This window comes from Halichoerus grypus, chromosome 3 (genome assembly GCF_964656455.1).
Source record: "Halichoerus grypus chromosome 3, mHalGry1.hap1.1, whole genome shotgun sequence".
Taxonomy (NCBI): domain Eukaryota; kingdom Metazoa; phylum Chordata; class Mammalia; order Carnivora; family Phocidae; genus Halichoerus; species Halichoerus grypus.
This window is the reverse complement of record NC_135714.1, coordinates 1,297,950-1,311,939: the sequence shown is the minus strand read 5'-3', so window position 1 is coordinate 1,311,939 and position 13,990 is coordinate 1,297,950. Positions and strand designations below refer to the sequence as shown.

Sequence of the window (13,990 nt, the reverse complement as noted above, 5' to 3'; positions counted from 1 at the left end):
GCACCTCAGGTGGTGCTTGGAAGCTGCTGCTGCGGTCACACAGAGATCAGGACAAAGGGAAGCCAGCTGTGCCCCCCCACGTGATTATCACTGCCATTCAGCCTCATTCCAGAGGCTCCAAGGACGTACGATAGAGACAGGTCTGCCATCATTGTTGCTGTATTTCTGCCACCTCCTTGGTATTGCATCTGCAGTTTGGACACTTTGGCCACACTGCAGAGGACTGATGGTGGCTGTCTCCAGGCCCACAAAGCACCTGAGTAGGAGGGCCATGGGAGAACGGACCTCCTGGGTGTAACTGCCTTCCCCCATAGTTAAAACTATTCCTTGGTTGTCATTTTCACTTACAACTACTGACATTTTAACAAATGCCAAATTGTAGACTTAAAATGTCACCTCTGCACCTTGCCTTTTGGTGAATGTGAAATAAAGGGTGTTAACATTGAATTTTTCTAGATCAGTTCTCTTATTTTTTTTTTTTTAAGTACACTGAAGTTCACCAGGAAAACAAATGCTAAGAGTGTGCCCAGTTTTTATTACTAGGTGCTTTTTCTCTCCAGCCATAATGGGGCCCAAAGCAGTCTATGGAAGCTGAGAAAAGAGAATCAGGTACAGAGCACAGGGCATTTCCTGTAGTGGGTCTCAGTGTCCCAGAGACTCTGGCTGTGTTTATTTATACAGGGGTCTTGGAAGTGGTTCTCATACCACTTGTGATGTGTACATTAAAGCAGAAAAATTTATAACTTGGAGAATAAAGTCCCAATTTACTCTTACTTTCCATAGTTTGGGAAACTTAAAGCAGTCATTCTGATATATGGTCATGTTGCTATGTGCTCACTCTGCATTCTTCTCTAGAGTGCTCAAAAGGCTCATGGGCCTGGTCCAGACTACTGCACATTAGGGGGACCCAGGAGATTAAAATTTTCACTGCATGTTTATTCAACATAGTACTGGAAGTCCTAGCTGCAGCAATCAGACAAGAAAAAGAAATAAAAGGCATCCAGATTGGTAAGGAAGAAGTAAAACTTCCACTATTTGCAGATGACGTGATAGTATATATAGAAAATCCTAAAGTCTCCAACAAAAAACTACTAGAACTGATAACTGAATTCAGTGAACTTGCAGGATACAAAATTAATATATAGAAATCTGTTGCATTTCTATATCCTAATAACCAAGTAGCAGAAAGGGAAATTTAAAATACAATCTCATTTACAATTGCACCCTAGGAATAAACTTAACCAGTGAAGTGAAAGACCTGTACTCTGAAAACTACATAACATTGATGAAGTTGGAGAAGACACAAATAAATGGAAAAATATACTATGCTCATGGATTGGAAGAATTAATATTGTTAAAATGCTGCCCATACTACACAAAACAATCTACAGATTCAGTGCAATTTCTAACAAATTACCAATAGCATTTTCCACAGAACTGGAACAAATAATACCAAAATTTGTATGGAACCACTAAAGACCCCAAATAGCCAAAGCATTCTTGAGAAAGAAGAACAAAGCTGGAGGTGTCACAATTCCAGATCTCAAGATATACTACAAAGCTATAGTAATCAAGACAGTATGGTACTGGCACAAAAATAGACACATAGATCAGTGGAACAGGATAGAGAGCCCAGAAATAAACCCACACTTACATGGTTGATTATGACAAAGGAGGCAAGAATATCCAATGGGGAAAAGAGTCTCTTCAATAAATGGTGCAGGGAAAACTGGACAGATACATGCAAAAGAATGAAACTGGATCACAAAATGAATACAAAAATAAAGTTAAAATGGATTAAAGACCTAAACATGAGACCTGAAAGTATAAAAATCCTAGAAGAAAACATAGCAGTAATCTCTTTGACATCTACTGTTAAACATTTTTCTAGATATGTCTCCTGAGACAAGGGAAACAAAAACAAAAACTATTGGGACTCCTCCAAAATAAAAAGCTTTTGCACAGCAAAGGAAATCATCAACAAAATGAAAAACCAATTTAGTGAATGGGAAGTGGAAATAATATATCCAATAGAGGGATAATATCTAAAATGTAAGGAATTATACAACTCATCTGGTAGGAATGTAAATTGGTGCAGCCACTGTGGAAACAGTATGGAGGTTTCTCAAAAAATTAAAAACAGAAATACCATATGATCCAGTAATTCTACTACTGGGTATTTACCCAAAGAAAACAAAAACACTAATTTGAAAAAAAAAATTAAAAAAAAAAAGAGAATGTGATCAGGCGGGAGACTAGGACAATGTCACACACTAGATTTAGGGTATATTTTGGTCTGCTGGAAGAAACTATTCCAAAATTTTAAAGAAAGAAAAACAGATATATATATATATATATATATACACACACAAAAATAAGGTTAAATACAATGAAGAGATAGAATATGACTATAAAAATGAAAAATTAAAAAAGATTTTAAAAAAAGAATTGATAAGATGTTGGTTGAAAAAGGAAAGAAGAAAAATTCAACTAAAAAAATAGAAAAAAAAATAAAGAAAATTTTAAAAATTAACTTCAAAAGACTAAAGCATCATGGGAAAAAAGCCATGAATTCTATGTGCTGTATTTCCCTAGCGCTGGGGTTTTCCTATTCTCATTGATCAGTAAACTTGATCTTGGCTGGATGTTCTTGTTGATCTTCTCGGGGAGGGGCCTGTTGCCTGAGTCTCAAATGTCTTTGCCTGAGGCGGAATTGCCCCACCCTTGCCAGCGGCCAGGCTAAGTAATCTGCTCAGGTTTGCTCTCCGTAGCTTTTGTTCCCTGAAAGCCTTCCGTACAGCTTAGGAGGACAGTGAAAATGGCGGTCTCCCAACCTCTGGTCTTGGAGGAGCCGAGAACTTGGGGCCCCACTCCTCAGTGCGCCCTCAGAGAAAAGCAGTCAGTCACTCCTGTCTCCCTGGTCTCCGGCTGCATTCTGTGCTCACCGGCCTGTGACTGAGTGCAAAAACCCTAATTTGAAAAGACACATGCACCCCTGTGTTCATTTTAGCATGATTTGCAATAGCCAAGATATGGAAGCAACCCAAGTATCCACTGACTGATGAATGGATAGAGAAGATGTGGTCTATATATACAATGGAGTATTACTCATCCATAAAAAAGAGTGAGATCTTGCCATTTGCAACAATGTGGTTGGACCTTGAGGGTATTAAGTCAGACAAAGACAAATACCATATGATTTCACTTATATGTGGATTCTAAAAAACAAAACAAACAAACAAACCTGCCAAAAAAAGAAAAAAAGCAGACTCTTAAATGGAATAAATTGGTGGCTGCCAGAGGGAAGGTGAGTGGGGAGATGCATGAAATAGATGAAGGGGATTGAGAGTACAAACCCACAGTTATAAAATAAGTCATGTAGATGAAAAGTACAGCACAGGGAATATAATCATTAATATCATAATAATGTCTGGTGACAAATGGGGACTACACTTGTGATGAGCACTGGGTAATATACGGAATTTGTTGCACACTTGAAACTAATATAACGTTGTATTTTAATTATACTTCAAAAAAAAAGAGTCTTTTTTCACTGAGTGGTCAGCGTGAGGGGACTAGCTGATGACAGATACTAAAGACTCACCCTAACAAGCCAATTATATTGCCTTCACACCATAGCATTCAGATGTTGTCACCTCATGTCAGGTGGGTGCCAGCCCCTCTCCTGAGGAGATTAATACTGACAGTATGGTGTCTGCAAGGGGTTTGCCATTTCCTTCTTCTTCCTCAGAAAGGCACAGCTCCTCCTTGTATTAAAATCTAGTTTTGGTCTTTGACAGCATCCATTTGCTAGTCAGGTCTGACTTGGATGCCACCTTGGGCATGTCACAACCATGCTCCCGCCTACATCCCTGGTGTGCTGGGTCTTTGCCACATTCAGATGGTCACCAAATGGGATCTGACTCCTTCCCAGATGTTTCAGGCTCTTGTTAGCTGTCACACAGCCCCCATAGTCACTTCATTTCACCCTTGGTCCTAGGGATAACTCACATGCATGTACATTCATGGCTCACCTTGACAAACAAATGTGTGAGCATACATTTGTGCATGAGGCTTTAGGGACAGGACTGTCCAATTGCTGTTTTCATCACAGAGGCCAGAGCAGAAGTTCTGTGGCATTTCCTGTATACATCTGTGAACATGAACCCATGCACATGAGCAGATAGACCCGGCTGGGACGTAGTGCAGCAGAGCAATGGGGAAGGCATTATCCATGAAGGGCTTGGCATGGGCCAACATCCTTCTCAGGATTGTGTTCTGTGGAAGAACGTATTTAACAAAGCATGCTATTTTTTAAGTTAGATATTTAGTGAAGTTTCTGTTATCCTGTTATTTTTTATATTGTAAAACATAAAAATTGGCATTTAATTATTAAAAGGCTTCCTTCATATTCATCTAAAAATAATCCATTTAAACAGCATTACTGCTTTCTCAGGACAAATGGGAAACTTGTTTCTCTCTCTCTTGTAAAGTGACTGTCATTAAAGCTGATGTTTTATGAGTCCTGGGAGAAATTATATTAGGAATTTTACGCTTGTTTGCTGGGTGACCCTGAAACCAGGAGCATTTAGCTGGGTGCATTACAGTCTGACCTGGTCCTGATTTGGCATTCCATTGGGTAGAGAACACATCCTATTTTATACAGATATGACACTGAAATTACTCAAAGTGAGTTAATTTTATAGATGCTCTTAGTTTGAGAAAATTTTTTTTCCTAGTTAGTTGAGATATTTTCATAAAAATGAGTGTTGAATTTTTGCAATTGCTCTTAATGTTTTATTGTGATGATGATGTGGGTTTTTTTGTCCTTTATTCTACAAATCTGCTGTATTACATTAATTATTTTTGGATTTTAAACAAACCTTGCATTACTGAGATAAATCCTACCTGTTCGTGGTATATAATCCTTTTTGTATGTTGTTAGATCAGTTTGTTAATATTTGGTTGAGGGGTTTTGTATCTTTATTTATGGAGGGTGTTTTATTTAATGTCTGGTTTCGGAATCAGGGTAATACTGACCTCATAGAATGAGGCGAACTCCTTACTCTGACATTCTAGAAGTACCTTTCATTGCTGAGTTTTGTTAAGAGTTCTTTATATATTTTGAATCCAGTGTGATTTGCAAAAACAATTGATCCTAGTACAAGTCTTGCTTTTCATTCTCTTAACAGCATCCGTCCCAAACCAAAGGTTTTTAAAAGTTTGATGGAGCCAGATTTTTCAAGTGTTTTCTTTTATGGATCATGCTTTTGGTGTGTATCTAAGAACTCTCTGTGTAACCCAAGATCACAAAGGTTTTCTCTTAAGTCTTCTTCTAAAAGTTTTAGAGTTTTATGTTTTACATTTAGACCTATGATCCATAATTATAGAATCAACTCATTGATAGCTATGAAATATCCTTCTGGGATTCTGATTGGGATTGTGTTGAATTTGTAGATCAATTTTGGGGTCATTGGCATTTAATATTGAGTATTCTAATCCAAGAACATGCTGTATCTTTCCCTTTAGGGCTTTGAATTCTTTCATCAGGATTTAGTAGTTTTCAACATACAGATTTATACCTAGGTATTTTGGGGTGCTGTTACAAATGGCATTGTTTAAGTTTAATGTCCAATTGTTCATTGGTAATATGTAGATATACAATTGATTTTTGTAGGTTGACTTTATATCCTTGTACGTAGGTCAGCTCATGCATTAGTCCTAGGAAGCTTTTTTGTAGTTTCCACGGGTTACTCTACATAGACAATTATGTCTTCCATGAATAATGGCCATTTTATTTATTTTTTTGTACTGTGTGCTTTTTATTTCTTTTTCTTGCCTTATCGTGCTGGCTCATACTTCCTCTATTGTGTTGAATAGAGTCCTGGGAGTAGACATCCTTGCCCTTGCTCCTGATCTCCAAAGGAAAACACTGAGTCTTCCACCATCAAGGATAATGTTCATTTTAGGTTTTGTCACAGATTGTCTTTGTCATGTTAGAGAATTCTTTTCTATTCTTAGTTTACTGAGAGTAGTTTTTATCATGAATGGATATTTAATGTTGTCAAATGCTTTTTCTGCATCTATTAAGATCATGTGACTTTTCTTCAATGTATTTATATAGGCAATGACATTGATAGATTTTTATTTATTATTTATTTATTTAAAAAAAATTTTTAAAAGATTTTATTTATTTATTTGACAGAGAGAGACAGCGAGAGAGGGAACACAAGCACAGGGAGTGGGAGAAGGAGAAGCAGACTTTCCGTTGAGCAGGGACCCCAAAGCAGGGCTCCATCCCAGGACCTTGGGATCATTACCTGAGCTGAAGGCAGACACTTAATGACTGAGCCACCCAGGCACCTCAACATTGATAGATTTTTAAATGTTGAACCAGTCAAGGCTGGGATTTGTGGGATTAACTCCACTTGGTCATGACAGATTGTCCTATTGCTGGATTGATTTGTTTCTATTTTGTTTAAGATTGTTTCTGTCTATATTCATGAGGGATATTGGTCTGTAGTTTTCTTTTCTTGGTATGTCTTTGTCTGGTTTTGCTATTAGGATATTACTTGCCTCATAAAATGAGTTACAAAGTATTCCCTTCTCTTTTATATTTTTGTAGAGATCATGTAGAATTGATATTATTTATTCCTTAAATATTTGGTAGAGTTCACCATTGAAACTATCTGGACCTAGAATTTTATTTGTGGAAAGTTTCTTAACTACAGAGTCAATTTCTGTAATAGATGTAGGTTATCCTGATTTTCTGTTTTTTTCTTGAGTGGAATTTTGGTAGTTTGTGTCTTTCAAGGAACTGGCCCCCTTCATCTTGTTGAATTTATGGGCATATTATGCTCATAGGGTTTTTTTTGATTGTCCTTAGTGTCTGTGTAATCTGTGGTGATATCTGCCTTTCATTCCTGAAATTGATCATTTTCGCCTTTTTTTCCCCCTTGAACAGTTTAGATAGATGTTTATCAGTTTTTTTGGTCTTTTATAAGAATCAGGTTTGAGCCTCACTGATTTTTCTGTACAGTTGACCCTTGAACAACACAAGGGTTGGGGCACTGACCCCCTGCACAAGTAGAAAATTCACATATGACTTTTGAACCCCCAAAAACTTAACTACTGATAGCCTACTGTTGACTAGAAGCCTCACTAATAACATAAATAGTTGATTAACAAATATTTTGCATGTAATGTGTATTATATGCTGTATTCTTAAAATAATTTTAGTTTACAATAGTAAGCTAGAGAAAAGGAAATGTTATTAAGAAAATTAGGAAGAGAAAATACATCTGCAGTACTCTGCTGTATTTTTCAAAAACAATCCCTGTATAAGTAGATCTGTGTAGTTCAAACCCGTGTTGTCCAAGGGTCAGCAGTATTGCTTTTCTGTTTTAAATTTCATTAATTTCAGATCTTCGTTATTTTTCTGTTACTTGCATTAGAATTAATTTGTTCTTCTTTTTCTAGTTCCTCAAGGTAGGAGCTTAAATTATTGATTTGAGACCTTTCTTTTTCTCCAATATAAATATTTAATGCTATGAATTTCCCTGTAAGTACTGCTTTAGCTACATCTCATGGATTTTGATACTGTGTATTTTCTTTTGCATTCTGTTTAACATATTTTCTAAGTTCCCTTGAGACTTCTACTTTGACTCCTGGCTAATTAAGAAGTATGTTGTTTAATGTCCAGATGTTTGTGAATTTTCCAGATAGCTTTCTGTTACTGATTCTTGGTTTACCTTTGTTATGGTCAGAGAACATACTTCGAATGATTTCAATTTTTCTAAAGTTGTTTGTTTTACAACCTTGATATTGTCTATCTTGAACAATGTTTCATGTGCACTTGAAAAGAATGTGTGTTCTGCTGTCTTTGGATATAGTATTCTATAAATGTCAATTAGGTCAAGCTGGTTGATAGTGTTGTTCAGGTCTTCCATATCCTTGCTGATTTTATCTCTACATTTCCACATATTACTGAAAGAGGAGTGTTTACACCTCTAAGTGTTAATTGTGGATTTGTCTATTTCTCATTGCAGGTCTGTCAGTTCTTGCTTTGTGTATTTTTAAATTCTGTTGTTAGATGTGTGCACATTTAGAATTTATATTTCCTTGTAAATTTACCTTTTTATCATTCTGTGATATTCTCCTTATGCATAGTAAATTCCCTTCTGAATGCTGCTTTGTCTTTTTTTTTCTAATTTTTTATTGTTATGTTAATCACCATACATTACATCATTAGTTTTAGATGTAGTGTTCCATCATTCGTTGTTTGTGCATAACACCCAGTGCTCCTTGCAGAACGTGCCCTCTTTAATACCCATCACCAGGCTAACCCATCCTCCCACCCCCCTCCCCTCTAGAACCCTCAGTTTGTTTTTCAGAGTCCATCGTCTCTCATGGTTCGTCTCCCCCTCTGATTTCCCCCCCTTCATTCTTCCCCTCCTGCTATCTTCTTCTTTTTTTTTTTTCTTAACATATGTTGCATTATTTGTTTCAGAGGTACAGATCTGAGATTCAACAGTCTTGCACAATTCACAGCGCTTACCAGAGCACATAACCTCCCCAGTGTCTATCACCCAGTCACCCCCTCCCTCCCACCCCACCCCCCACTCCAGCAACCCTCAGTTTGTTTCCTGAGATTAAGAATTCCTCATATCAATGAGGTCATATGATACATGTCTTTCTCTGTTTGACTTATTTCGCTCTCCCTTCTGAATGCTGCTTTGTCTTATGTTAATATAGCCACTCCAGATTTCTTCTAATCCGTGTTTGCATGGCATATCCTCTTTCACCCATTTACTTGTAATCTATCTAAATCTTATTCAAGTGGATTTCTTGTAGACAACATATAGTTGGGTCTTATATTTGTGCACTCAAACTCTGTTTTTAATTGGTTTGTTTAAAGTATTTAAACTTAATATGATTATTGATATGGTTGGATTTGGGGTGCCCATTTTGTTTTTCTGTTAGTTCTTTCTGTTTTCATTCTTCTGTTCCCTCTTTCCTGCCTTTCTAATTTTTAGAGTTCCATTTCAATTTGTATTTTGGATTTTTTGCTACATCTCATCATGTAATATTTTTAAAAGATTTAGTTATTTAGAGAGAGAGAGAGAGTGCATGCGTAGGGGGAGGGGCAGAGGGAGAGGGAGAATCTCAAGCAGATACACCGCTAAGCATGGAGCCTGATGTGGGGCTTGATCCCACAACCCTGAGATCGTGACCCAAGCCAAAACCAAGAGTTCACCACCTAACGCACTGAGACATCCAGGCGCCCCTCATTATATATTTTTTAGCGATGGCTACAGGGATTATAGCAGTCATATCAATTTTCAGTGTAGTTTTGGATTTAACGTTCTACCACTTCCAGTAAGTTGTGGCAGACTTACGAGCACCATCTTGCCATCACTGCCGTGCATGACATCTGCACACACGGTAAACACCCCAGACAGTGTCACAATGTTGGCTTTGAACAGTCATAAATATTCTAAAGAGCTTGAAAAAAAACAGTCTTTATGCTTCTTCGGGTACTGAGCATTTCTGTCGCTCATTCTTATTTCTCAAGTCGCAGGCGTCCTTGGGACCTTTCCCTTCAGCCTGAGCAACTTTTGTTAGCACTCCTTTCAGAGCAGGCCCCCTGAGGACATGTCGTCTTCATGTTTATTTATCAGAGAACGGCTTCAGTTCAGCTTCACTCCCGGAAGACACAGTTTGCTGGAGCAGGTTCTGAGCTGACGGTGCCCTCAGTCAGCCCTTCCGTGGTCTGAGCACGTGGCCCCTGATGGGAAGTTGGCGGCCGCCCACAGGGCCACTCCTCTACGTGTCCTGTGTCATTTCGCTCACACTGCTTTCAAGATTGTTGTCCATCTTTGGTTTTCAGCAGTTTGTGGTGTTTCTGGGCCTGATTTTCTTTTAATTCATCTTATTTAAGGTTGTTCAGCTTCTTGAATCTGAAAAATATGTCTTTCACTAAATCTGGGAAAATTTTAGCCATTATTTCTTTAATTTTTCAGCACTGGTCTCTTTGTTCTCTTTCAGGGACTGAAATAACAATTGTATTGTACTTCTAGTATTACCCCGCAGGTCTCTGAGCCTCTGTTCATGTTTCCCCGACATTTTTCTTTTCTCCTCTATACTGGATAGTTCCTACTATCTTTAAGTTCACTGGCTCTCATTTTCTGTCATCTCTGTTCTGTTACTGAGCTTATCATGTGAATATTTGGTGGTGTTTTAAGATATCACATGATTCTATCGTAGAGAAAACTTGAGAGCCACTAGCTTCATACCTCAGGCCTCGGTGTCCTCACCTTACAAAATGGGGTGACAGTGCCTGTCTTACCATGCGGGGTTGCTGGGCCCAAAGCATGGGGTCTGACACGTCCAGTAGCCTCACCAGATCCAGTCAGGGAGTCGAGACCACCCGAAACCCAAGGACTTCCATCACCAGGTAGAGCGGGGCGTCTTTGTGGGAGGTATGCCAAGCACAAGAGGGTGTCGCCGCAGAGGTTCTCCTGATGTGAAGGGTGGTAACAGGAGAGAAGCTAGCAGGGACATTCAGTCCAAGTCGTCAGGGTGTGAAGGTGCTCAGCGAGCTGTCACAGGCTTTTCAGGGGATGTGGACACACTGTCCACCAGCCACAGGGCAGTTACACGTGCCAAGACTGAGGCCAGTACCGAGGGCCAAGAGCACCAGGGGAGGGTGATGGTCAGGGTGGAGAGACCAGAAGTTTCATCTTAAAATATGTTTTTAAGGGGAAACTACAGTATATAAAATTCACAGAAATCTATGTTTAGCATGTTACATAGAAATTTTTAAGTTTGTAGTTTAGGCTGCTGCCAACAGCATTACTGTATATAATTACCACAAGGGCCACACAGGCTGGAGTCGAAAAGAATTGTTCTCATATTTGCTGACTGGACCTGGTGGTGTACTCGCCAACATTACGTTTCAGTGTTAGACGCTTGTATTGCATAACAATATGCTTATGCGTAATACATCGGCATTGGCTATTTTGTTAAGGTCTGATAAAACGTGACACGTTTTAAATGCCCTTAAATGGTACAGTTTTGGGGGCGCCTGGCTGGCTCAGTTGGTAGAGCATGCAACTCTTGATCTTGGGGCCATGAGTACGAGAACCACATTGGGCATAGAGTTTACTTTAAAAATAATTTTAAAAAATAATAATAACATCAAATGATACAGATTAATTTACAAGTAGATATTTCAGCTAAAGCTATTCTCCTCTTATTATTAACAGAATATCCAAGGTATCTCCAAGCACCCAATTCAAATTACTAAACCGCAAAATGTTAAAGGTAACACATTTCTCTCTACTTTGCTGAAGTATTGGGTAACATTTTTTAAAAAACGTATAAGTGTTTATAATTGCTTTCCTGTAGAACTAAATTCTTTGCCTTCCTCAAGTTCTCTGTATTTGCATGACCAGGATTTAAATACACTGAAAAATAAAACACAGCTAAACTGATATGGCACCTCCCTTTTAGCAGTTTACAAGTTAAAATAGATGATAATTATACGAGGAAAGTAGCTCCCTTCCCACCACCTCTCCCCCACCAACTTCCCAATAGAGAAAAAAAACAAAAACAAACATACAACAGACTGGCTTTTATTAGAGTCTGAAAGCTACTGGAAATGTTTATAAAAGCATACCAACACTGTTCTTTCTTCTGAGCTGTTCCACTGTAAGTTACATTTCTAAAAAAGAAAACGGTCACATCTGAGCAAAGTAGGTTCTGTGGCCCGTCCCTCCAGCTCCTGCGCCCTTGGTGGGGTGCTCCTGCCCTCTGCTTGGACACCACAAGACAGTGAAGCATGACCGGGTCCTTTTCAAATACACAGTCACCCTTAAGCAGGACCCGTGGAGGTGTCTCCTACTGCCCTTTAAAACATATTCTGTGCATCGAGGACCCGCGCTTCCCCAAAGCCTGTCTTCTAGGCTGTGAGGCTCTGGGGGCCTCCAGGACATTCTTACTGGAGTACATTCAAGGTCTGCATTTGAGCTGTTCCTCACCAAGAATTCTAGACAGAATGTAAAATTTTAACAACAGAAAGCCTACTTTACTCTCAGCAGTACCATGTTGCTTTTAAATTATATTAATAAAAATATTCAGAAAAGTCAGAAATCTGGACTCTCGACTTTGGAATGATATTAAAATAAACTCTGTGAGGAATGGCTATGAATCAGCTTATGACCAAATTCACCAAGTGCTCTTGAAATACTGTTTCAGGTACAGAAGGCGCGATGCTCACCATCTCCCCGAGGAGCATGTTTGTTGCGTCCGAGGGCCACACCTTCCTGGCAGCAGGTACGTGCAGACGGGGCCAGAGAGACATCCTATGTCATGGTGGCTCACTTTACATGTTCAAATGCTTGGAAGGTGGATAATTCAAAGGTACTTACAGAATTCATTCTTTAAAGTAAATCCTAAGGCAAATATTTATACAAAAGAAAGATTTCTTGTGCTCAGTAAATAAGAGCAGATCTGCTTCAAGGGTCCCTCACCTTCTCCAGATCCCAGATGCCCCAACGCCGTCCCACCCAGTCTGCCCCTCCTTTCTCCTCTCTGTCCTCAGCACGCTCCGCGCTCTGCCCCGCTCACTCTCTGCAGATGGGCTGGCCTCCAGCCTGGGCCAGCCCCACCTCATGCCCGCGTGGAACCTCTTCACTGGATAACATCTCGCTCCCTCCTTCGCCTCCTCTGTCTTGAGGAGGTGTACCCTGACCACCCTCTCCCTCCTGAACCCCCTTTCTTGATCTGTCTTTTCCAGTTCACTTCTCATCTTCTGATGTACCAGATAACTCACACACATTGTCTCCTGCTCCTAGAACATGGGCTCCACGAAGAAAGGCTTATCTGTTTTGTTCATTATCAAATCCCAAGCACACCTCCTGGCACCCATAGGCACCCTCTAAACTTCTGATGTATAGAATGAACAAATAAGTGCATATGGCCTATCCCGGAGGTATTGCTGGCCTCACGGAAGGCAGGACAAGTCCCTTAGACTTGCAGACACAGGGGTGGCCAGTGGCCCTGAGACCAAAGGACCCTGGCAGATGGGTGGGAGGATGTTGCTCTGGATGCTGCAGTGGGGACGGAAGGTTGAGGGGGGGCTGCGGCGTGGGTAACAATGACGAGGGACACTGTTGGTAGATTCAGAATTAATGTGGTTCTATCTCACAGACTTTTCACAGATTGAATTGCGCATTCTTGCACACTTATCTGGGGATCCAGAACTTTTGAAGTTATTCCGGGAATCTGAAAGAGATGATGTATTTTCCACCCTGACTTCACAGTGGTAAGATATATGAGCTCACAATATTATCAGAGCTGCAGGAATGCTGACATGATTTTAAAATCCTGAAGTTATTCCAAGGCTATTTTCATAAGAAGGAAATTATATTTTTCTCTAGTAGTTAATCCTTTTGAGAAAAGAGAAGTAGATAGTTAGAATGCCAAGATTTCCCTAATTATGAAAAAACTGATGGCTCTTCACCACCAAAAATACAGCCCATTGCTAGAGAATGTAATAGAGATATTGGAAGAATCCAATGTGGGAGTCTCTGCTCCCTCCACGCGGGTGTGCGAGCGGCGGGGCTGGGTGTGGGCGCTTCCTCTCCGCACCCCACCCCATCAGGGCCAGGAGCACATCAGACTGCAAGGACAGTCCCTGCCTGACAGTGACCTGCGCTCAAAGAGGATTCTGGAGACAGACAACTTGGGTTTTGTTGGGCAGTTTGACAGTGTCCTCAAGCACCTGTCCTTGTGCGTCAGTGTTCTTAGGCGGTCAGCTTTTCCTTATCCTGGCTGTGGAACCCCTGCTGCCTCTTGTGCAGAGTGGGCTCTCCCCTCAGACCGCCCTTGCCAGGGGCAGGGGTCCTGCCCAAGCCCTGCTGCAGACGGCTCTTGCGCTGCCGTTCCAGAGCGGGCTCGTGCAGCTGCAAGGGAGGCTGGTAACAGC

General features: G+C 40.1%; 1 protein-coding gene across 1 annotated transcript in view; it reads left to right on the top strand.

Annotated features, from left to right (window-relative positions):
* The window catches only part of POLN (DNA polymerase nu), a 145,529-nt gene that overhangs the window by 76,519 nt on the left and 55,020 nt on the right, over nt 1-13,990 (top strand). Inside the window, exons 17-19 of the mRNA XM_036067284.2 lie at nt 11,268-11,325; nt 12,259-12,336; nt 13,213-13,327. Of these exons, the coding sequence (XP_035923177.2) occupies nt 11,268-11,325; nt 12,259-12,336; nt 13,213-13,327 (251 nt within the window). The remainder of the gene's footprint in view (nt 1-11,267; nt 11,326-12,258; nt 12,337-13,212; nt 13,328-13,990) is intronic.